The sequence below is a fragment of the Lonchura striata genome, chromosome 4 (assembly GCF_046129695.1).
Source record: "Lonchura striata isolate bLonStr1 chromosome 4, bLonStr1.mat, whole genome shotgun sequence".
Lineage (NCBI taxonomy): Eukaryota > Metazoa > Chordata > Aves > Passeriformes > Estrildidae > Lonchura > Lonchura striata.
The window spans coordinates 40,838,537-40,860,437 of NC_134606.1; the positions used below are offsets into that span (position 1 = coordinate 40,838,537).

At 39.2% G+C, this 21,901-nt stretch overlaps 1 protein-coding gene across 4 annotated transcripts; it reads right to left on the reverse strand.

The window, feature by feature from the left end:
- Positions 1-3,506: 3,506 nt before the first annotated feature.
- TMEM144 (transmembrane protein 144) lies at positions 3,507-17,971 on the reverse strand. 4 transcript variants are annotated; one of them, XM_021539586.3, is made up of 12 exons: positions 17,948-17,971; positions 15,091-15,287; positions 13,819-13,941; positions 13,363-13,462; positions 12,698-12,778; positions 10,672-10,753; positions 9,893-9,966; positions 8,897-9,015; positions 7,511-7,630; positions 6,937-7,034; positions 4,956-5,009; positions 3,507-4,072 (listed from the first exon to the last, which is right to left on the reverse strand). In XM_021539586.3, the coding sequence occupies exons 2-12, from the start codon at positions 15,227-15,229 to the stop codon at positions 3,989-3,991; spliced, it is 1,074 nt and encodes a 357-aa protein (XP_021395261.3). In that variant the 5' UTR covers positions 15,230-15,287; positions 17,948-17,971; the 3' UTR covers positions 3,507-3,988. The 4 variants fall into 4 exon arrangements, with proteins under 4 accessions (XP_021395261.3, XP_021395262.1, XP_021395257.1 ...); XM_021539587.2 differs by lacking the exon at positions 17,948-17,971 and adding an exon at positions 17,079-17,241; XM_021539582.3 differs by lacking the exon at positions 17,948-17,971 and adding an exon at positions 16,794-17,066.
- Positions 17,972-21,901: the final 3,930 nt, after the last annotated feature.

Sequence of the window (21,901 nt, forward strand, 5' to 3'; positions counted from 1 at the left end):
GAGCAATTGTCTTTAAATGATTTTTCCAGATACAATAATTTTTATTAAGAATATGAAGGAATAAAACTCTGGAAGGGCAGTGAGCCTCAAAATATCCATTGATAATTAACACAGGTAAAGGAATAAGGAGGTAAGAGAAATCTTAAAAAAGATGACACCGATTTCCCAATTCACAAGACTGAATAAAAATCTTCAAATACTCCCAGTTTACCTATATTTTAAAGGCCACTTTGTCTCTAAGTATTACCAGAGAAAAATTATTAAAGCAAGCTCAAATATATTCTTAAAAGTTGCTGAACAGGCATAAACAAATATTTGAAAGCTTAGTTTTCTCCAAGAGATGTGATTCTTCCATTTATACAAAAACAAGTTGGTATAAACAGAACCATGACAATTTATATTAGCTGTAGAATTTTATCTTACTAAACTCAAGTTACTTCCAGACTGTTTTGTACAACTAACTCTGTAAACATGCTGTTAATCCAGCATCCTCGCATGAAAGAAGTATCAGTGTTATTTCTAACTGGAAACATCAAGACCAAGAAAATCTCAGAAATGAGTGGAATATTTATACAACATATTCCAAGTGAACATCACAAAAACTATTTTGGAATGCCACATGGGATTTTTCACAGAAAAGTGCTGGAAGAAGTGGGATTTTTTTCTTGCAGTCAACAAGTCAAATCCAATAGGATAGCTTCTAAAGAACATTTTAATAAAGGTCATACTTGAGCTGTCACAAGCAAGAATTTTAATTAACACCCTAGCAGTCAGCAATTAAGTCTGCACATCTGATAGGTTTACAACATAGACTGGAGAACTGCATCAGATTACAAACATTTATTTACATGGCAATTGCTATGGACAGGAGCTCTTTTCCTCTTTTTTTTTTTTTTTTTTTTTTTTTTTTTTTTTTTTTTTTTTTTTTCCTTTCAGGAAAGCAATGATCTTGTACAAAAACTAGGAAATGCAAAGGTGCTCCTACCCAGGAAGATTTACCTGTTTTCTGTAATCCTATCCAGTAGATAAATGTGTCCATATTAGAAGTTAATTTAACAGCATCCCCCCAAGAGAAACAGCAGAGGTTGTAAGGTCATCTGTCCCAGGGAATGTGTGGAGGATGGGCCAAAGCAGAAAGGGTGAAAGTTCTGTCTCTCATCATCATGGCAATAATGGCAGGGACAGGAGCATGTACCTTCTCCAGAGCTGAACTGGGTCCATGTCTATTTGTGAAGAAAACCCCTCTGGTTACTAGTTTGTTTGGGATTTTTTCCTGGAGTAAATATTATATCCCAAGCCTTTAAAATCATGGCTGTTATAGAGATGATGAACAGAATGTAAGGTTTATAACATCTCCCATACAGTTCAGCATGGAATATTGCATCCAAGTTTCTTTTCTTCATCTAAAAGTGACATTTCTTTACCTAAAGTGATTATAATTCTAGACACCACGAAGCCCTTGAGTTTCAAAACTCTGATAAGCATGCCTGCATCTGTGCAACCAGGCACAGGCAAGCATGGTTGGAAAACCAGCAGCCCCTGGCCATGCTCCACGCAGGGGCACTGGAACAGCCAGCGCAGGGCCCCGAGCGCCTGCCTGAAGCAGGAGGGATGTTTCTGCAGAGTTCACTGCTTACTGAGAGCACGGCTTCCCTGTGGCCAGAGAGGGTCTGGGGGGAAACAGGGGCTGTGCAGGGCAGGCACCTGCCCCTCTGTCCCTGCTGCTGTCACCTGCTTGCCCAAGGCAGATTGTCCTGCTATCGCCTTTGCACCTCCTAGGGAGCAGGACTGAGGCATTAGTAACTTACTATACATAAACTGGTGAAGAGTATGCACCTCACTGCCATACTAAAGCCTATCTGTAAGTCTGAGGAGCCTGAGGATATTGTGTTTTGGTTTTTCTAATTCATTGTCTATCACAAATTTTCTGGCATGGAATATATTCCCAGAATATTTAAAAAGGGAATCCTGAAGACTGTCATCTTTAAGAAATTAAACAGAACCAATGCAATTAATAAATATCCTACTCAATTCGTTATTTCAAAACCACAGTGCATATATTACTTTTCCTTGTCTGAGTCAGTAGAATAATGGCTAGGTAAGTAACAGTCAAGCATCTGTCAAGGAGAAATTGTGCCGGACCTGGGTACTGAACAGAAGAAAATCCAGTTTTCAGTTCAATATCAGGTATTAGGGTAGAAAACATCATGTACCTCGACTTTTCTACCAGATGTTATGTAAAAGCTCTGAGAATGAAGTCTAAACAAATGCACTGCAGGATACAGGCAAATTGTACTCAAAGGTTAATTAATTGTTCCCTGAAAAGTAAAAAGAAGTATTAGATACCAAAATGTAAGTAAAGGCCAGCATCATGCAGCATTTTCATTAATTATTTATAGAAATTAGAGAGTACATTTATTAAATTTGCAGATGACATCTGGCTGAAAAATGCTGCTGCCTTGTTGGAGGACAAGGTTAACATAGAGACCAAAATTGGAGAAATGCCTTAGAGGGGGAAAATATCAGACACCAAATTCTGACACCTAGGTAGAAATAAAAAATACAAGATAGGATAAAGCAGGTTGAGTAACAGTTCTAAAATCAAATCTGCTGCAGAGCAAAGAAAGGTGGAAGGGAGAAAGAAGAAATTATTTTTGCAATCTAAACATGTTAACATTATCAAGCCATGATGGCAAACAGCTGTGATGTGTAACTATGAACAGAGCTTGCAAATTGGATGGGGAAAAAACACCCAGTCTTACAGCTGTTCTTCTTGGTTTTTGGCTAATAGCCTGACTGCCATATTTTGTTACTCTACACAGACCCAGTCCACTTAGTGAGAGACCAGCATGGACAAGGCTTCAGAGAAACCTCACTACAACCTTCCAGAAGCTTAAGGCAGTGTACAAAAAGGAGGGAGAGGTACTTTTTATACAGGCAGACAGTGACAAAGGCAAGGGGCAATGGTTTTATACTGAAAAGAGGTTGGGTTCAGATTAGATGTTACCATGAAATTCCTTACTGAGATGGTGGTGAAAAACTGGAATAGGCTGTCCAGAGAAGCTACTGATGCCTCATCTCTGGAAGTGTTCAAGGTCTGGTTGGATGCGGACCTCAGCAACCTGGTTTAGTGAATTGCATCCCTGTGCTTGGCAGAGGGGTTGGACCTAGATGATTCTGAAGTCCCTTCCATTCTATTATCAGGAATGACACAGAGAAATTGCAAGCAAGTTACAAGCAAGAGAAGACTGACGGAGCTGGGGTTGTCTAATGTACTGAAGAAAAGGCTAAGGGGAGATGCAGATAACATGCTCTGCATACATAAAGGTTACCTGCCACAAGTAAGAAAATACACAGCTGTACCTGTTAAGTGTTGGTTATGGAAAACATTGTGAAACAAAAGTATTTTATTTTGCAGCACCGTTTTTATTCAAATTCCTTCACAAATCTGAAGTGAAGGGAAAGATAACATTTTAATGTAAACTAATGAATTTAAAGAATAATGCTTCTAAGTAAAAGAAAATCTTTATTATCTTCATGTGTATCAGTTTCATAAGGAATATTTCAAGATGCATCTTATATTTAAATCAATAAAATAAAATATTTTAATAAAACAAATCAACTTGCAAACACATACAGTATTACAGACTAAAATTAAAATCATTATCCACCATCACAGCAGTAAACTGCAATTTATGATGACATGAAATTTAGCACCTGAATGAAAAAAAACAAATAGTTAGTAACAGTAAAATCATTTAGCTTTGATTAATAAAGTCCTTTGATTTTCTTACTATTCCAAGAAAAACAGGAACAACTATTTCCAGATTTTCTTTCATGCCAAATGTTTTCATTTTCCACCTGGCCGAAGTAAGTTAGGGTAAATGTTGGACATACATTTTGAAAATTATTATGTATTGTGATCTAACAATACAGTCTTTGTATTTCTGTTGAATGCTAGCACCATCTACTGGTCCAGAAGGTCCTTTCAAACTTTAGAAAAAGCTGTGGAAAGTGATCCTGCCAAAATGATGCAAAATGATACTGACAGTAACACGTAGTTTTTCAGTCCCTGTACAGGCAAAAGAGGAGAAAAATGAAAATATCATCTTGACCACATGAAAAAAGAACAGAACAAAGTACTAAGTTTAATTTAGGCAGAGATTATATGAAAAGACCGAAAGGCTTAGAGTTACAGATTTGGGTAATGAACATTATGATCTTCTACTGTGGTGCAACACTAATCTGCAGTAGGAGACACAGAACTTCTAGTTCTAGATCCAAGTTATGTACCTATGGATCCTGGACAGACTGGCAAAAAGAACCTGGTATTACACTGCTAGCATTCAGTGCTTCAGATTCCACTAGAAAACTAACTTCTGTCCTATATGTTAAAATCCAGTAAATTAGCTTGCTGTAGACAACCACTGCTGTATCAATTTAGTATCTTTACATTACACTGTAATTACAAAGGTCATTACAATAATAATATTTGTTATAATAATAATTACAATGTAATAATAATTGTAATTACAATACCTGTTGCATTTTTACATAATTTGTTGAACCTGACCCTAAAAATAAAATACACTTGCTGATGCATTATTGGGACAACTGCTCATTCCCCTGCTCCACTGAAAGAACTGGCTGAAATGAAAACTGTCTTCAGGCAGTGCCTGGCATCCTGCCTCCTGGCTGTGCTAGTCTTCATCTACATCCACTGCTCCTCATACAGCTATGGAACTAAAATCTTCATTCCTGTAAAAATTGTTCACAGTTCTTCAGGTTTCTTAGAAAACTTAATATGGCATGATATCACTTTCAGTTTCATAATGTAATACTTGCAAGGAGAAGGAATCTGAGATACAGCTGTATACAGCTGTATACCAAGTCATGCTGTTTCTAGAGCTGGAGGCAAACAAGAGATATTAGGTGAAGAGACCTAATTACATTACCTTAATTTCCTTAAATACAAGGACTCCCCACATTGCAGCAACAAGGCCAGGACCCTAAAGAATAAGATAAATTTGTACATTTCACCATTTTATTAAAATTTACTCTGTCTCATTACTGCTCTGAGGGTGGTTTAATTTTGTCTGGATAACACATTTAAGTATTTCCATTCTGTGTAAATAAAGCACAAAAGCATAAACATCACTGAACTATTTACTAAGTATGATACAATAAAATCTTCAAGAAGGGCTAAAGAGTCTAGAAACTGTTTTTTTTTGGTTTTTTCTTTTTTCTTTTTTTGCAGTAGGCACAACATCTTTCTAAATTACACTGCAGTCTGCTCCAGCTGTTACATGTTCTTTCAGTAGACTCCAAATAACATGCCTCACTTTAGTCCAAATTAAAGTCCACAATGTTTCCTAATGTTTCCTTTATTAGCATGACTACCTACTGGACAAAGTTTGATTTTATTCCTCAGTATGATATCAGGAGACTGAAACATTGATGTATTTCCTGTATAGCTGGCATCTGGACAAAGCACAAAGCCAGCCAGGGAGACAGGTCAGGGAAACTCCTGAATTTCAGTGATGTTATTGTAGAGGTTTCCTGGCTAACAGCAAACAGTGAAACACAACAGCAACTTCCAGGCACTCTTGGTAATACAGTTCTTCCCCTGAGGGAGAAATTATCTGAATTTTCATCTCTGATGAGAAAATATCTGACCATGAAGCAAAACTGGCTCTGTTAATGCTGTGCATTACAGCTGTTCTGAGAAACACTTGACAGATGTTTGACCAGTGACCTTCCTCTCTTCATCATCAGTACAGGTGATGGGACACAGATATAAACAGCAAACAGTGTCTCATGCTGAATATATATGTGGGTGCTGTTTCCTAGTGACTTTGCCAACTATTATTTGAGGGGTTATCTCACTTTATAGATAATGGGTGAGAGGAATGCACTTTAAAAAAATTGAATGAAGTGATAAAGGGATGTGATGAATACCTCTCTAAAAATTTTTCTCCAGAGTGAAATAAAGCAGCAGTTCTGAACCTGCCATCCAGATAGGCAGTTTCTCATCAGTGCTTCCTTATATTTTTCATTTTGTGTTTTTACATCCTTGCCCTTTAGGCATACTGATAACTAAATTACTAAAGCTGCTTTCTATTAATCCTTCAATTTCTAATTAGAATGATCCCAAGTTTTTTTTTTTCATTGCATACTGCAGAGTATATTTTGACTTACTGCATCTTGAGGCAAAGCTTAATCCCTATTAAAATTGTTTCATTAGTTTGCTTCCAAAATACAGCTGTTAAGCAAAACTTTGGTCTTAATATTTATTAACTCTTATTTGCCACCTTTGCGTTACCAACTAGTGCAGTGTCAAGAAAGCAAATGCAAAGTTTACTTTTATCTAGTAGTTGGAATTTATGCTTTAAAGGTACATCATAAACAGGAATAAAACAGAGACAGCACAACTAATTTTCCACACATTTAAATAAGAACACCATTTTCGTAGTACATAATCTGTTCTGTTTGTTCAAGAACTGTAAAAAGAAAAAAATGCCTGAATTAAGCAAGGAAAACCACTACTAGCAGATAAAATCCACAAATTCAAAAACATCCAGACCAAAATGTACTTCCTGGGATGAAAGCATAAAAAATCCTTCTTACAATCACTTCAATTAAATACTTGATATAATTCTGCTTACAAAGCTTTGGCTTTTACATAACCTGAAGATTCACACTCTCAATTCGTCTGGTTTTTCTTATGCTTGATGTTGACCAAGATGGTGCTTGTCACAGTCATTCATGTTCCTAAAAATCCAAAGACTAGTGCAGACAAGCAGAGGAGGCACTGTATACTTTTGACCAAGAATGCTCTAGACCCATCATAATTTCAACTCAGTTCCAAAGACAGAAGGGTAAAAAAACCCATTCACTTTTAATTCTAGTTAGAGATTTTATTTTTTATATACTTACTGCAGTAATTATTGGAAAGCTGACAACAGCACTGAGATAGTGATTGGCTAGGAACCAGCAGCAATTGGCTATTGCCCAAAGCACACCAGAAACAAATCCTAGAGAAATAAATCCCAATCAAAAACATGCATAGCAAGGTACAGGCAGCAGTTTGTGAAAGTTTTATACTTATAGCATAATACAGCAATTGTGTGTAAATATTTTAGTATGTTAACTACTTTAACAAGCTGGCTCTGGCAAACTAAACCAAAGCTCGAAGGATAAAAATCAGCTCCTCCAACTGAAGCAGCAAATTAATTTAAGTTCATTATTTTCTGGGCAATGCCTCTCTACTCTGGCAATCAGTTTTTGAAAAGCTGCAATGTCACTTTGTTCTTGTTTCAGATTAGAACAAAGTTATCACTGTCTCCTAACCTTAATTAATCACCTATTAGTGTTCTTTCAAAAGAGACAAGGAGTCACATGAAGATACTTGAAAGGTGAACCACAATTCCAACACACATCTTGAACTAATCACTGCAAAATGCTCCAAGGACTAACTGAAATGAAATGCTGATTTAAAAAACAGTCATACCTGGCAATATGGCTTGGGGATAAACATAAGGTTTATTCTTCCTGACTGCACAATAGATCAAAAAGTAGATGGTACTAGTAAGAAATATTCCACTGAAGTGTGCAAAAACATAATCTAAATCTGAAAGAGAAATTACAAAATGTTAGTAAATTTATATTCACTGATAACATTCATATAGCCAAAAATGCATAAAGGTGCTACTCCTAAGAATTCAAATTCAAATCTCATTGTGCTGAACACAGCTGCCAGTCTGTGGATGCATACAATCAATGATACCTATTAAACATGATTTAAATGCTGTGTTGACTTATTACAGGTTTCTAAACAATTCTATGAGCTGTTATTTTCAGAAATGTATTCCTGAATTAACTTAATAAAATCTTGAGAAAATCCTCAGATGAGGCTACAAAACTGGGGTGGGGATTTTATGTAATGGTAGATGGTCAAGAGAAGTCATAACTATGTTCCTGTATTCCTGTACCCTTGTTTTGCTCTGTACATTTAAGGGCAAGACAATTGCACAGACTATGTAAGCTAGACATAACTCAGTTTTGTCCTTTTTCAATCTTGAAGGATGTATCACAATTTTGATCACTACAATTATGAACAATAACAAATCCTTTATGGATTTTGTACATGCTAAGAGATTATTTCCAACATGGTAAAGCAGAAGCATGTAACAAGATGATCCTTGTCTCCTTGGAGCTATAAATTCTCAACAGGAATGGCAGCTATGTTAATGACATCTGTTTTACCTGGCTGGGGAATACATACATTCCAGTATTAAAGAGAAATTGTACATGACAATGGTGACATTATGTGTTCTCAGCAGTGCTTTGTTCTTAAGGTGCTTCAGGCATTACCTTATAGAGTATAACGTGAACCTTAAGGAAAATGTTTCTGGGGGAATGTTGTTTAAAAATGGCAATTAGGCTTATGTTAAACTGTTTCAATTAAAAAAAAAAAAAAAACAACATGGTTTTAATTACTGAGGTTGTTACATATCTGTTCTCCTCATCAGTTATGATCAATCTTCTCTTCCTTTACTGCTGTTGGCAATTGGTAAGCTTGTGTCCTAGTTTAACTTATTCTCCACTCATACAGACACTGTATTTTGAGAATGATAGTATTTAATGCCTTCAGAAACATACCTGTGAGTTAAGTATGGTGGTCTTTGGGCTGTTTTTCTGTGTTTTTTATGGTGTAATTCACCTCTGAGAAAAAGAGAGTGCTAGGACTATGATTATTGTAACATCTAAAGTAGTGCAGAACTGATAAATTGTCACAATGTATTTTCAGGCATATCAAGAATTTCACCCTACGCCTTCAAAAAAGCAGGAGAACACAATGATGAAACGAAATAGAAGTGATCTATTAAGCCTTTACCAAACTGACTTGCTCCTGTGTATACAGTTTCATTTCTTCTCCCATGGTCCTTGATGTAAAGTACTGGTACAAAGCTGGAACCGTAGAGTATTCCAGCCACTACAGCCAGACTACAGCCTCTTTAAAAGAACAAAACCAGGAGAAAATAGCCTTGCATGAGTTAAGGAACTAGACAATACATGTAAACCCAGTACTGCAGGTAAAAATTGTGCATCATATAAAAATTGCTAGCCATAAACATAATACATTTTAGCACATTTTTGTTTTCTAGTAGAGAAATGGTTCACATAGTTTCCCCCTACTTTGTAGCCAAGCAACACAGGCAATTACTGGTGCAAAAGCCAGCAATCTACATTAATGACATGGGAAATTAAATAACTAGGATTTCCTAAAAGCAGAGCTAGGGGACAACAAACAAAAATTCAATTTAAAATGCTCCCACCCTCACCTTTGTTGTTGCCATCTATATGTTCTTTATAACTTCCCAGGTTTGTTGACTGTTCAGTCCCCTTCTTGGCAGTCTCCACTCCCCACACTGACTTCTTGTTAGCTTGCTTCAACTTTGGAGCACTTTTGCTGTCTCCTTACCATGCTGACATGCCTTCTCCAGATGTATTCACTTGGAAACCACACCTGGAAGCATGTTATTAGCACAGGCTTCTTCTATGCTAGAGTGCTAATCAACTAGGTGCTAAAACCCAGCTCTGTAATTACTGAGTTGATATTGTTATTTCCTTTGCCAAATTATATTTTTCACAGTAGTACTAATACTTGATTGGTAAGGTTAGACACACTCAACAATGCCAATGGAATAATCTAAATAGCTGTGCAGCTATTCATATATAGATTTGCATACTACACTTATATGTAAAAACCTGTTATTTATCGTGTGGCTTTGCTAGGAAACCACAGGACACAAATTCTGCTCTTACACCATGTTAACTACTTTCTCTGGCTACTTTCTATGCATCAGCAAAAGAACTGTTAACAACTTACATGAGTCTCCTTTTTGCTGGAGAAAGTTTATTCACCCATGAGTCCTCAGTGGTATCTTCAGAAACATTAATAGACTGCAAAAAAAAGCAAGACTTTTAATGCAAATTTAGTTTAGTTTTATTTCTTAAAATGTACAATTTTTTAATGCGTCATCTGTGATTCAGTCTGGTAGACTGGAACCTCTAGTGAGCATTGAGCACAGCTAGAAAACTCTCAGGGCTCTCTGTTCAGGTAGCCACTGAGCACTGACCTCCAGCAGTAAGGTACAATGGTAGGAGAAGCCTGTGGCTCTCCAGGTCTCCTTGCATACTTTGGGCTCCCCAAGGAGCAACAGCCAATCTGGTACCTCTCACTGGCCTCCAGCCTGTGCCACAGCTGATAATGACAGTCAGCAACTCTTGACAGTCTCTTGGGTCTGCAACAGGGCCTTTCAACTAAGCACCCTCACAGCTTTAAACTGATGTTTAATTGAAATTGCTTCCTCCTTTCATATAAGAAAGTAATACACTCTTCTATATAATTTCCATTATAATGAAGAAGGATTTTCTGTGCCATCTAAAGCTGACAAACAAGAAAGAACACTTGGGAATACCTTTTCTGATGCTAATATCCACAATGATATCCAAGATCAGCAGAATAAGATACAATCAGTACATATTTATGTTGTTTTATGTAGTCAATCATATATCCTAGCAAACCTAACAAACCCATTTTTGTTTTTTGTTTTAACATGGATAGGCATTTTCACTGCTGTAAAATAACAACTGTAGAGTACTTACACTTTCTCTTAGTAAAGGTGTGCTTTCTAATGAAGTTGAAGAACTCTGGACTTCAGTTTTTATAAAAAGAAATATGACAGCACTCAGAAGAGAAAAATACACCAATAAATACCATGTCAGTTATAAGGACATAACATTTAGTGTCCAGAGACAAAAGTTTTATTTGGAAGCATATTCCTTTGTTTTCATTATTATCCTAGCATCACTGAAGTATATTTTAAAAATGCAATTGCTTTAAAGTCATAACTTACTATGATTATATATATATACAAGATATAAATGTAATAATTTTAAGTTATGAATTTAACTTAGCTAAAAGTGAAAGTAAGTAAATAAATCACTTTTTGTATCACTTTATTGATCTTTCTTCTTATGCAATGTGATTGAAACATCTTCTTTTAACAGTGTGTAGTTACAACCACATTAACAACAGATGCTTTAGCTAACAGTGCCTTTTTGTACCAAACCACACACATATGGAACACATGCTTGAAAATTCTATATGGAACAGCTTAAACCTGCATAGAATTGCCTCTATAGTCATGGAAAAATACTAAGTTTTAGTCTTTCATCAGATGTGAGGAATGGGATACTGCTGCTACAGGGCCTTGTGAGCATACAGAAGGAAAAGGGATATTGCTCAGTGCAGCTCAGTGCACTAAGTGAATAAAATGGGGAAGAAAGGGTAATATTACTACTCTTAACCCCGCCTCCAGGAGACCAGGTAAATACATGCAATCAAAACTGGAAGGATCTGTTTTTACTTTTATGAAAAATATTTTAATGATCTAGGAATTTCTTCTAGCTGTAAACAGAATATTTCCATTTGAAGAAGGACTAATTTCTTACTGAAGGAATAAGCACAGTTACAAAAGGATGGCAGTTTCCTCCAGAAGAAACATACAGATTTCACACAGAAAGCTGAAGTTTGAGCTCCACAGAGCAACATGCACAGGCTTTGTGCAGTTTGCCAGGGAAACATGTTTGCTCACAATCTCTCCTCCTGTTGGTCACTCCTCCATGATATCTCAGAAACAGGAAGCAGGTGGTGAGCTGCATGAATTCATCAGGCAGGAATAGCAGTACTGCTACTATTTTCTCAGTACCTCCCAAAATCAAGTGCCATGTGTAACAGGAATGGATACAAAGCTGCAGACTCTTAGAAAATAAGAAAAGTGGAAGACAAAATCCTGATTCTAAGGCAAAAACCCACTCCTACCAGTCAGAAATAGCTTATCTCCATGTCCTTAATACCTTCCTTTTCTGAAAGGCATTATCTTCATCTTCTGTCAGCGTGCTTACAGTAAGCCCTTAAGATTTAGGGCTATCTTCCCAGACACCCAGTTGGAAAGCAAGAACACTGCTACATAACAAAGATCCTCTTTCCTCTGTGTTTGAACCAAAATGTATGCATTCATACAAAGAGCAAACACGCGAAAAGAAAGAATAAAGTCCTTCCAAAGATCCTGAAGGAAGACACTGCGTGGGATTTGGAAGTGTGGCTTAAGATTTGCATGACACAGAGCTATTACAGAGAGGAAAACATGCAAAGTCTCTGGCCTTTCATGGACCCCCAAGTCCATGGAATGGATTCTGTGGCATATTCTATTATTATGAGATTAAGATTTGTATCCCTTACTGAGTGAAGTGAGATCAGAAATCTGAGGTTTTCTCAACAAGATTCTTTTAGTCAGTCTGTCCTCTGACAGGATTTGGGAAAAGTGAACCATTAGAATAACCTAGCTAGGGAGACAATCCATGTATCTCTGCTTTGCCTTGAACATGCCTACCAGCATAAAAATATATTTTCATGTTTATGGATAACCATTTCACCCCTGTACTGGATAACATGTCTGTTTCTACATGAACACTGACCAACTAGGTATGAACAGCTCATGAATTTGGAAGTAAATTGATTTGCCAAAAATTCTTCAATATATTTGTTCTCTTGTTAAATCATCTTGGTGTTTGGTTATCAAACATATATTTTACATAACAGATATTCATTATAAGAATCGACTTCTACCTTATAAGTGAAAGTCCAGCTCCAATATAATTTAAGATTGGTCTTGATACCTCTTCTGGGTCAATTCCAAACCAACCAAACCTGGAATATTCAACCAGTTTTACTTAGATGCACTGACTTTATACAAATAGTTATAACAGTCTTTGAAGTCTTGACTTATGTAAATAATTCTGCTTAAGTATATATTTTCAGTATTACATCAGTGCTTCAGTTGGCTTGCAAAAAGCTATGACTACTTTACAAAAACAAACTTTAATTTCACATGTTTTTTTTAATATGTATATTTAAAAACTGAAGTTATTTTATCAGACCACATTGCAGATAAAAAAACCACAAATATGTACTAGTTTTACATTCATAAATACGTTATTTATCGACTCAACAACATCATGAGGCATTCTTCTTATTATTAAAACAGAGGAAACACAAAAAGCTAAAAGAGTTAACTGGAGTGCTTTCCACTATGAAGGAAAAAGTTTTAATACATAGGATAGTGGCAGAGTTGGCAGTGTTATATTAACGGCTGGAGTTGATTATCTTAAAGGTCTTTTCCAATCTGAATGACTCTATGATTCTACATGTGAGTTTTCACTGATTAATGAAGACTTGGCAACATTAATTATGTTTTTAATTAATTAAGGACTTAAGATTTAAAACGTACTTACCTTGAACTTGCCCAGCCTGTCAGCAAATTAAAAGAAGCCCATATCAAAAGACCAAGAGCTAAGCCAATAGTTTTAACAATAGGGACAACTGTAACATTGCCTGAAATACAAAAACCAAAACTGAAATCAGTAAAAAAAAAATAGAATGTGGTCTTGTATATGTTTACTTTAGGTTCTGTGACTGGCTGTAAGGCAAAGAAATTCAGGAAGGTACAAGGCAGTAAGAAACAGTGTTTTTAAAAAATAAATACACTGAACATAGAATGTTCCTCCATGTAGTTTTAAATGTTATTTCTGGTATGAATTTGCCTCTTATAAAATAAGCATAATGAAACAGTATTTACTATAAGGGTGCAGTTCCATTAACAGTGAGGCTTTAAAGAACAGAATAACTATTATATAACTCCTATCTTATATACGGAAAAGTTTCAAGAATTGGAATCTCTTTATCCTTACCAGTAGCCCACACAAAACCTCCAACCATAGCCAGAGGCCAAAACCGGGGGCAATTCTGGATCAAATTGACCACCAAAGAAACTATCCATATGGAGGCACAGAGAATCCACTGGAAGAACATGCCTGTGGAAAAATCAAATGCACACAATGGGGAATTTGTAGAATACTGCATGTGTGAATTTCTTAACAGACTGTTTATCTTCCACACAGTAGTAGAGAAAAAAATCAAAATGGGGGCCACTGCCTTTGTGAACGTCAGGGAACCTATTACAATTTATGCAAGGGATGTATTTTTAGGGTGCATTATAATTTGGTTAACCTTTTCCTTATCACACATTCTTCTTACAGAGTTGCAAAAGACACTTTGCTGGCCAAAGTTTACACAAGCCCTAATTCTTAAACACATGAAAACTTTGATGGACTTCTGACAAATATTCAGTTATTCAGTTGCTGCAAACTTCTCCCACCACTCCAGTAGCTGCTAACACAGAGGACTACACAGGATGAGACTTTTTCAAAGCTCAAGCTTTTCCAATAATCCCGGCCACTGAGGATGGTCAGTGACAGATCTCTTCCGTCACTGTAGTCTACCTCTGTAGATTCTTGAAGGGTCAACTGGGCAGACCAGTTAACTTTATGCCCAAGCTTGTCTTGTTAGGGTCATATTTGGCACAAAGAGCAAAGGTTATATCCAGCCTGTGATGCAGGTACTATATTGCAATAATATAATGGCAAATTTAATCATCTACAGATCTGGTAACTAGTTATGCTTCATATATGCTTCATATAAACATGAAAATTTAAAATAAACCTAGTAAAGTGAAAATATTCCAAGTAGGAAATAGGAATGATTGTTTTCTCTTGCCAAGTCAGAAAATAAAATTACTAAATTTTCAGGTTTTGTTTTTTATGTTAGGTGCACAATTGAAAGGCAATGCTCCAAAGTCCAACAACGTTTACCTTATTTATAAATAACACTTTATGTATCAGAATCCCCACAAGGGTAGAACAAAGAACATTTCACTTTCCATTGTGAAATTCTCATGAAATGTACATCATCACTGTCAAAGTGCACAACTTATAAAAAGGCTCTTCTAAAGATATGCCACATCCTGAAGCAGTATTATTGCTTTATACCCTAAGAACAGCAGACAAAATTAAACACAGTCTCTGGATTAAGGCTCTGATGATGGCCTCTAGTAATTTGCTGGTAAAATATTATTCCTTTTAGCAAAAATAGCAAACGAAAGAGAAGAATATAATTAAGTTTACCATCACCAGTATCAAATTTCTTGACAGGCACAAAGTTTGTCCCAAATAGAAGGACAGCTACTGTGGAAGAGGTAAAGCCAATAACTAGATCTGTTCCATTGCTGATGTTAGCAGCACTGTAAGCTTTCCCAATATTCATCTTTGTTCTGAAGTTGTTTCTTTTTGTGGAGTTGTTTTGCTGCAGGTCCGGACAGAATCTGGAATCAAAGAATAGAATTATTTATGTGGGTTACTAATTAATATCAACTTGGTTTAGAAATCTGAAATTTAAAGGACCCTACTTATCAATCTCTCAAAGTTGAAATGAACTACAGAGGTTCATATAGAAAAGGTTCATGTAAGAACCTAATGAAAACCTGCCATAAAACATGAATGAAGTGAAAAGATAAACAAAAAACCCCCAATATTGTATTTCTGTCTGAATACACAAGAAATGAATGTAGAGGTGCACTCAAAGGTTATGAGGACTCGAATCTGTGAGGGCTATTGGAAGCCCTGATGCTTTAGTGAGATGCTATTAGAATATTCTTTATTCCTGCAGACAAAGGGCAGGGGGGGGAGGTCACACAGGGGTGTGTCAAAAAATGGGGTTAGACAAAATCTTCATTGGCAGCAGTTACAGCAGACCCATTGGCAAGAAGTCAGGAACAGGTGCAGAGATTCTATAGGTGCCTCAATGAGATCAGCATGGAATCATAAAGTAACCACCCGGATTGCTCTAGCTGATACTAAATATGAATAAAGGTTCATTTTCCTGTGGGGAGCAAAGGAAGCTGCCTATAAAATTTCTTTGTTCATTCCATGTAAGTATAGTAAGTAAGGCAAAGATAATTTTAATCCTAGAATATCTCTGACTTTTTTTAAAGTGAGTCATCTTGAGGTTACACTCAAGAGATAAGCCACACATACACTTTTGATATGGAGTAAGACTTTGACAGAAAAGGTGTCTCTGAGGACAACCATAACAATGTGAACTTTGTGTACATAACTTTCCAAAACTTGGGACACTTTGTTCCAAATTTGGCTAAATTTCACACCCAACTTTCAACTCCAATTCAAATCCTTAAAGAGAAAGTTTAATCAGACAAGGCCTGAAGCAACCTGCTCTAACACTGATAACAACACTGCTTTATGCAAGGAATTGAACAAACAACCAACAGAGATCCCTTCCAAGCTAAATAATTCTAATATTATATGATCAAATGTCAAGAGCAAATAATACATTGTTACAAAACATTAAGCTGAATATATTTTTTCTACATACTTCCCACATCAGAGAGCTTCTGAGAGTTCACTAAAAGCCTCTTCTCTTCAATCCTATGTTATTGCCAGACAGACTTGCATATGTGCCTCCAAAGACATAAGAGGTAACAAATGCTAAAACTACAAGAACAAATGCCAAATGCTGAAGCTGCTATGCTCTTAAAGCATAGTGGTTGTATCAGAAACTCAAGCAAAGGCAACTGCAATTGATTCTGTTATTGAAGCCTTTTTTTTCCGTCAAATTGCCCTTACTGAAAAGTACTTCAGGATTCTCAGCAGCAGAAATAATACAGTTTTGCTGTTGGATGTTGGAATTTTGCTGGCACACATTGCTCTTTTCCTACTAAGTTCATTGGTTCACCCCACTGGAGTGCTGTACTCTGCATTTCCACAATTCCCTCGGAAATATGACACACACAACAAACACGATGCTCACTTACTGCAACAGCAACATATAGCTGTGATCTCTGCAGAAAGGGACAAAATCAAGAGGCCCCGTCTTTGAGAGCTTTCACCTCAATGGTGAACCAAACTGTTGCTAAGATTCCAAAGAACCTCTTTGCTAAGTAAGTGGGTACTTTTAAATGTTTCACGTCGTACTGTTTATTTGCACATTTCTCTTATTATGCACTGACCACTACAGGTGGATACTTTTAACTTAGGACACTCCGTTGGGTTCCGACGCGGCTCCAATCAAGGTGCCCAAGCGACACCATAACCCTTACTCTAGCAATGTATCTTTGCTTCCCTGAGGTGAACTCTTTCAAAAGACGTTCTTCGGGCACGGTTTTCTCCAAGTGCTATCACGGAACAAGGAACGCGCTCAGCTGAGATCTCCACCCGTCCCTTCACTGACGCCACGGCCCCGGGGCAGGCCCGGCCCCGGGGCAGGCCCGGCCCCGGGGCAGGCCCGGCCCCGGGGCAGGCCCGGCCCCGGGGCAGGCCCGGCCCCGGGGCAGGCCCGGCCCCGGGGCAGGCCCGGCCCCGGGGCAGGCCCGGCCCCGGGGCAGGCCCGGCCCCGGGGCAGGCCCGGCCCCGCCGCCGCGCAGGGCAGCCCGGCTGCTCGGCACCGCACCGCGAGGGGACAGCCCAGACCCGCTCCAGCCGTCATTCCCCCCGCGCCCCGTGCCCGGCTCAGCGCCGCGGCGAGTTTTAGGGCGCTCCGGGGCGGAAGGCGGCCGGGACGGTCCCAAAGCGACAGATCCCCGGCCCCGTCCCTCCCTCCGTGCAGCCTCAGCTCCGCCGCCCGCGCCCCTCCGCGCCCACGCCGGCCGGGGCCCGCACGGCCTCGGACCCGCAGGGCCCCGGACCCGCGCGGCCCCGGACCCGCAGGGCCCCGGACCCGCGCGGCCCCGACCCGCACGGCCCCGGACCGCAGGGCCCCGGACCCGCACGGCCCCGACCCGCAGGGCCCCGACCCGCAGGGCCCCGACCCGCAGGGCCCCGGACCGCACGGCCCCGGACCGCAGGGCCCCGGACCCGCAGGGCCCCGGACCGCACGGCCCCGACCCGCAGGGCCCCGACCCGCAGGGCCCCGACCCGCAGGGCCCCGGACCGCAGGGCCCCGGACCCGCACGGCCCCACCGCCGCTCACCGCGGCCGCCCGCCCGCGCCTGCTCCGCCCCGCGCCCCGGCCCGCCCCCATCCGCCTCCTTCCATCCGCTCCTTCCCAATGGCCTCTGCCTCCCCGTCCGGGAGCGGGGCCGCTTTTCCGCTGCCTTTGTCTCGTCGCCGTGGCGGGGAAGAGTCACTAAGAGACAACTTAGATTAACTAATGTCGTGATAAAAGCGCCTTTGGCCCTCCCGGCGTCAGTGCCGGATGAGACAGTTCCCTCCCTACTGGAAGTGCAGCTGTGAGCTCCACAGGCCGGTGGTGCTGTGACCGTAACTGAAGAATCACAGGGTCAATTAGATTCGGAAAGACCTCTGGAGATCATCGAGTCCAACCTGTGACCAGGACCACCATACCAGCCAGACCATGGAGTGCACTAAGTGCCACATCTTGTCTTAAGCACCTCCTGGAACAGACTCCACCACCTCCCTGTGTCCATTCCAGTGTTTAGTCACCTGCTGTGTGTCTCATCAGTCTTCAACACCCCCAGAGAAGGTGACTCCACCACCTCCCTAGGCACTATATTGCAATGTTTTCTGTGAAGAAATTCTTCCTAATGTCCAGCCTAACCCTCCCCAAACCGAGCTTGAGGCTATGCCCACTCATCCTGTTGCTGGTTGCCTGGGAGAAGAGGCCAAGCCCCACCTGGCTACAGCATCTGTTCAAGTGGTTGTAGAGAGCAGTAAAGTCCTGAGCCTCCTTTTCTCCAGGCTAAAAACCCTCAGCTCCCTCAGCTGCTCCTCACAGGACTTGTGTTCCAGAAAAGGCACCTGCCCAGGAACACAGACATGGTTCCAAAGTGGGGCTGCTCGCAGAGGGGGCAGCATGGCCTCGTTGCAGCTCTTCTCCCTGCTCAGGTCTCCCTGGCTGCTAGAGGCTGGCACAGGGCTGGGGGCTGCAGGCACCTGCAGAGGAGGGCAGGTATCTGGGGGAGGCAGGGACATCCGAGGCTGTGCAACAGCTGCTGGCCCTGTGGTGTGCAGCAAGGCAAGCAAACCAGTGAGCCTGGTCAGGGCATCCAGGTTTTTATTTTTCTTAAGCATAAAAATTACCAGCTGTTGGTCTGGAAGCCCCTGTGTTGTTTGGCAACCAAAATCAAGTAGGAAAAGAATCTTTACATGATGTCAGGAAGAGGTCTTTGTAGATTTCCCTGTAAGGATTTGATCCCGACCAGTTAAAGCACAGACTATTAGTCAGCATGTTTAGTCACGAAGCAAACATTTCTCTCTGTGCTCTTGAAGTACAGTTTCCAGATGGCAGCCCAAATTGATCTCCTTACAAACACAGCACGAGCCTTCTGAAGTAATGCTTCATATTTTGCAAGTCAAATCTGCATTATTCATAATTGGGGCTTACTTTGTTTCTCTGGAGAATAAGCTGTCAGTTGTATGGATTCAGTAAAGCTATGAAAGCACCATTTATCAATAATTTTAACATAAATGTCTGTCCATGTGTCATTTAGAGATGAACAGCAGAAGATCTCTATGGAAACTGTATGGCTGAATTGCATCTAAAAGAAATAATGTTCCATATCATAATTGCAAAGGTAGCCTACAGAAAACAAAAATTCTAAAGGCAGATCAGTGTATGTGTTGCATTATTTTATTCAGAAAAAAAGTGATAGGAAAAATGTTAACCTTTTCCATTGAAGTGCCTGCACATAGAAAGCAAGAGCACACACATTAAGGAGCCTAGTCTGTAACCACATCCTTTCAGGTACCCAGGGATAAGGAGAAGTCAAGATGCAGGAGCTTGTGACTGGTGGGCATTGGCACACTCTACCTGTCTCTGCAAATAGGACAGAGACCTCCTGTTAGGAGCAGTGCAGGCCACCAGCTACTTCGGATTCTGCAGCTTGTCTAGCACCAGTAGAAAACCTCTTCAAATGCAGGTGTTGGTGTTGGTGAATTCCAAAGTTAAACAAAAAACAAAACAAAACAAAAAAGGGGAAAAAAAAGGAAGAAAATTATTGCAAATAATTAATCCAGCTATTAATTAATATTTAAAAAGTATACCTAGATCTGTGAAGGACTAGAAATACTTATTTAATTCCCCTCTTCTATTCATTGCTATTTTCCTATATTAGTTTTTATATTCCTGTATTCCTAACCTTAGGAAGGTACAACACTGACCATGAAAGATAGGTATATGAAGAAATTACATGAAAAGCTGACTTTAATAGATGCAGATGGCAATATCACAGTTATAGTTTAGAGCAAGGAACAAATACAAAATCTGACAGATACTACAGGCTAGCTGTAGGTAGCAAAGTGAAATAATATAGGCCAGAATTTGGTTAGACAACAACTGCTGTTCTGAAAGCTTGTCTTAAATATTTTATTGCCACAAAGGAAGTACTGTTTCAGCTTAGTAGTACCCTTTAGTGCTTTGCTGTAACTTTGGGTTAGAATGATTTCAGAGAGAAGAATAGTACCCACATGAACAAAACCCATTTTCTTTGTTTCTTGTGGAACACAATGAATTTTTTTTTTTTTTCCAGACAACTCCATAGTCATTTCAGCCTTCCTGATTTTATGGTATCTGCTAAGGCACTGGAGCTGTACACCCCAGGGGCTGAAATAAAAAAAAAAAGAAAAAAAAAAATCACTTGATATTTTGCCTTTTAAGAATCCAAAATTAGAGGCAAATACCTGTTAAAATAACAAGATATTGTAGTTGATTTTCTACCACCATCCATTCCAAAGAACATACCAGTACCTGAGCTATCTCTTCTGAACATGAGAAATAAAGGAAATACAATTGCTATTATCACGTTTAGAGAGCCCCAAAAAAACCCAGCAGTCTACTCTGTACACATTACAATTTCAAGGCTGCAAATGAAATGAGAAGTGAAGAATGACTCTCCATATCCTTTTATAACTTCCTCCAGATAATATTTAAAGAGTAGCAGTAGAAAGATTACATAGATTACAGAGAATTTCAGAGAATTGTTATAGCAGAGGAGAGCTGTTAGCAACTGGAATTTACAGTGCTTTGGTACTGCTTGGTTGTAATAGACAGGTGCTGTGTACGTGCAGGAACCAAGTATTTGAAAACAACTGTTGCAGTGTGATGCATTTCCAACTAAAGCAACTTGTCTGGAGCTTTTGGAATAAATTGTCTTTGTTTGGGATATGTCCCATCAGTCAAATTTGAACTGAAACAAGAAAGAGAACAACTGAAGTGGATGAAGAGATTTTTTACAATCCAAATTCCTCCAAGAACTCAGATTTGGGAAAAACAGGTAACAGGAAGGCTCTTCTACTGCTAATGGGCATGGATATTGAAATTTTAACTTGATAGTACATATTTAGAGAAAAAGTAAGGATAAGTGATGTCTTGTAAAAAAAAAAAAATCCCTCACAAACTTTTATAAATTCATATTGAACCAATAGGAAACATAAATGAACTTCTTAACTGTCTATTCTCCTTTAATAGTAGCTATGGAAAAGAGAATGTCCCCATTCCTTCAATTGCAGTGAGAATATACGTTTTATTATTTTATACTTAGACTAGGAAAGGAGTCAGATGTCAGAGGTTTGCCCTTAGCTTCTGTCTGCCCCAACTTTTCCAGCTGTATAGGAACTATGCTATGCTTCACTCCAGAAAGTGCAAATAGGAGACACTCCTGAGCTGTTTGGTAGCCGATTAATAACATTTTAAAAGTGGCTGTTTTTTCAAAAGTTATAATATCCAGGGAGTGGGCAGTATTTCAAACTCAAAACCCCCAAAAAACTAAATGCAGTAAAGGGAATTTGTTTAGTACATTTGCATGCAGTGCACTAGAGGGCTCTCAGGAGTTACAAATAGATGGAATGCACTTTTGAAAGGCACATACTTCACAGGACTTTTCATTACAGAATTTAAAATAGAAGTTGCTGTGGTTTTGTGTGGGGGGTTGTTTGGTTTGGGGTTTTTTTAATAACGTGAAGTTCA

What these genes read in the sequence shown, in the direction of transcription:
- TMEM144 (XM_021539582.3), bottom strand. An exon ending in AGGTTTTGTGTGGGCTACTG is followed by an intron (nt 13,463 to 13,818) that starts GTAAGGATAAAG and finishes TTTGTATTTCAG; the next exon opens with GCAATGTTACAGTTGTCCCT. An exon ending in CACCTTTACTAAGAGAAAGT is followed by an intron (nt 9,967 to 10,671) that starts GTAAGTACTCTA and finishes TTTTTTTTGCAG; the next exon opens with TCTATTAATGTTTCTGAAGA.